This window comes from Lycium ferocissimum, chromosome 5, assembly GCF_029784015.1.
Source record: "Lycium ferocissimum isolate CSIRO_LF1 chromosome 5, AGI_CSIRO_Lferr_CH_V1, whole genome shotgun sequence".
Lineage (NCBI taxonomy): Eukaryota > Viridiplantae > Streptophyta > Magnoliopsida > Solanales > Solanaceae > Lycium > Lycium ferocissimum.
Window position 1 is genome coordinate 15668782 of NC_081346.1, and position 3465 is coordinate 15672246.

The 3465-nt window shown below is 38.3% G+C and overlaps 1 protein-coding gene across 1 annotated transcript; it reads left to right on the forward strand.

Annotated features, from left to right (window-relative positions):
* Positions 1-1853: 1853 nt before the first annotated feature.
* LOC132058246 (trans-resveratrol di-O-methyltransferase-like) lies at positions 1854-3229 on the forward strand. The gene is made up of 2 exons (XM_059450798.1): positions 1854-2663; positions 2759-3229. Exons 1-2 carry the CDS (start codon positions 1884-1886, stop codon positions 3068-3070), a joined length of 1092 nt encoding a protein of 363 aa, XP_059306781.1. The 5' UTR covers positions 1854-1883; the 3' UTR covers positions 3071-3229.
* Positions 3230-3465: the final 236 nt, after the last annotated feature.

A 3465-nucleotide genomic window follows, 5' to 3' on the forward strand; every position in this document is an offset into this window, starting at 1 on the left:
TATTCAAGAAGGGGAAACAAAGATTAAACATCAAAGATTAGTAGAATCAGGAGTGTAAATGCTTCCGAAAGGTTGATAGAAGTTGAAATCTCCTTGGTAGTCAAGTGAGTTCTTCAAGTGGAATATTTCTATCCAAAGATCATTCTTACGTAATCAAGGTGAGTATTACAATTATTTTATGATAGTAAGGGTGTTGAGTAGTCAAGAACTCGAATTATAAGCAAGTATGAAGTTGTATTCTAGTAATGGTTATGGAGGATTCCGGAAATGAGTTTAGAGATGGAATAATGTTTTTGAGGGGAAATTGCGCATTATGATATTATAGATGTTGTTGTGTTGTTGGGAGTTGTTTGGTTATATGAGGAAAGTTATCGAAACAAACGAAATCTTTTCAATTTTCGTTAGCTTTAGTCGCTTTAGTTTAAATGTAAGTATGCCTCAACAATCTAACCTTCGTACGAACCCTCTTATATGTAGAATCGTAAGTCGGAGGGAGAGCTCTTAGTCGATGTCGTTAAGAAGACACAAAGGTATGTGAGGCTATCCCCTTCTTCTTTCAAAGGCATGATCCCTACATGTTGATTCTATATATGTCATTCTGTATATTTACTTCCCAGGAAATGCCAAAACTTATAGTTCCTAAAGGATCTTACAAAGGCTCCAATCCGAAAGATTTTCAAGTTTAACACTCTAAATGGCTTCGACGTGATCGAAGCGGGCTATAAAGCATATGGCCACCTTGTTCGTGTCTAAGTGAGCTATATTACATATGGCCCCCGGGCTATAAAGCATATGACCGGCTCACGCCCGAGCTATATTACATATGGCCGTAGGTTACGTCATGGATCCCCGCACACGATCTAATGATGATGTCATAATGCACTCGAGGTTTACGACCTTATGTCACCCCGAGAGAGCGCACTTTTACTCGGCTCTCACGCATGCTACGTATATTATATATCTATAGATGCACACCCACGATCGGGCCTATTATGATATTATCCGACACGGATGCCGACGCAAGCTATATGGATAATGGATCGGCCGTACGTTCCACGGAAATATATATGGATCGGGCCGCACGTTCCGCGAATACATGATATGATATGTTACGCGTATGCATGCATGGCTCCGCCTCAAGAGGCAACAGGCTTACTAGCTATCTTTTCATCTTTTTGTCTTCTGCTGTTATTTTATGATAGATGCCTTACATACTCAGTACATTGTTCGTACTGACATCCTTTCCTTTTGGATGTTGTGCTCATGCCCACAGGTAGATAGGGAGACGACCCAGCCTCATAGGAGTCGGACCAGCTTGCACTAGAGCACTTCCATAGACCGGAGGTGCCGTTTTTGATATATATTCTTTTGTGTACATAGTTGGATATGATGGGGTCCTGTCCCATCGTCATGACCTCAAAGTTTCAGTTAGAGGCTCGTAGATACTTGTATGTGGGTAGCAGTTGTCACGTGCCCTCGACGTATATTTCGTATATTATTCTTTTCTTTGTCATAAATGTTTGGTTTATGTGGATATGTGTACATGTTTATGAAGCTTATATGAATACGGTTAAGACGATAATGGTATGATGTATGGTGCTCGATATCTAGCTCGGCATTCGTCGCGGCTCTCTGGCGGGTCGTGACATTTATAATTATACGCAAGTCCAGTTGATCGGGTCGGTAGGCTATACTACGATGAAGTAGGCACTGCTCAGTATTAGTATATCATTTAATTATGATGGGTCCTCTCATTCTTTTATATATATATATATATATATATATATATATATATATATATATATATATATATATATATATATATATATATATACTTCAACCATTATCACAACCCTAAGCATCTAAAAGAAAATCTCACAAATATGGCATTACCACAAGACAAAACTAGAGAAGTACTCGCTGCTCAGGCACATATATGGAACCATACATTCAACTTCATCAACTCCATGTCACTCAAATGTGCAGTTCAACTTGGAATACCAGATATCATCCACGCTCATGGGCGAGCCATGACCCTCTCTCACTTGGTGGATGCCCTCCCCATCAACAACAACTCTAAAAGCCAGAATTGTGTTTACCGTCTCATGCGTGTTCTAATCCATATGTGTTTCTTTATTCAAACCAAGAGCAACGAAGAACAAGAAGAAGAGGGTTATTTACTTACTCCGAATTCACGTCTCCTCCTTAAAGACGAGCCTTTGAGTTTAGTCTCCTTTGTACAGATGGACCTAGATCCAACTATGATGGATCCATGGCACTCACTCAGCAAATGGTTCAAGAATGGTGACGACTCTAGTACTCCATTTGCAACCGCTCATGGCAAGGCGCTTTTTGAATATGCAGGGGATCAATCCAGGCTTAACCATTTATTTAACGAAGCTATGGCCAGTGATGCCCTGTTGGTCATGAGCGTGTTGATTAAAAATGGTAAGAGAGTTTTTGAAAGATTGAAATCACTGGTGGACGTTGGAGGCGGCACCGGAACCGTAGCTAAAGCTATTGCCGACGCATTTCCACAAATAAATTGCATTGTTTTAGATTTGCCGCATGTAATTGAAGGACTTGAAGGGAGCAAGAACTTGAGCTATGTGGGAGGAAACATGTTTAAGTCCATTCCTTCTGCCGATGCAATTTTACTAAAGGTAAAATTTGTAATTTTATGCATAGTTACCGAACTTTTTATTATGTAATAAATTGTGCTTGTTTTAATAGTTTATGTTTGATGAATGACAAGTAGTGGATATTACATGACTGGAACGACGAAGAGTGTATCCAAATATTGAAGAAATGTAAAGAAGCAATTCAAGATAAGGAGAATGGAGGAAAGGTGATTATCATTGACATGGTACTGATGGATCATAATCTACAGAAAGGAGATGACAAGTCATATGAAACTCAACTTTTCTTTGACATGACCATGATGACTCTCACTAACGGGAAGGAAAGAAGTCAACAAGATTGGGCAAAGCTCTTCTCTAATGCTGGTTTTAGTGACTACAACATTATTCCTATACTGGGATTGAGATCCATTATTGAGGTTTATCCTTAATTAAAATAGTCCTGTCACTAGAGGTTCAAATAATAGAAGATTTGACCAAAGATTAATCTAGTGAATGTTCATTGCTTCCCGTTTTCATACGTTACAAGAAATGTAATTCTTCATTTATGTATGTTAGCAATAACTAATAAAAGTACCTGTTGTGTTTTATTTCCTGACTCCAGATGTAATGACATATTTGGGTCATCTCCATTTTTTCCTTAAGTTTTTACTTGGATGACATTAACTATAATCGTTTTCATACGTTACAAGAAATGTAATTCTTCATTTATGTATGTTAGCAATAACTAATAAAGGTTTACAATGTTGTCTACCTGTTGTGTTTTATTTCCTTACTCCAGATGTAATGACACATTTGTTTAAATGGTCCTCTCCATTTTTTCCTT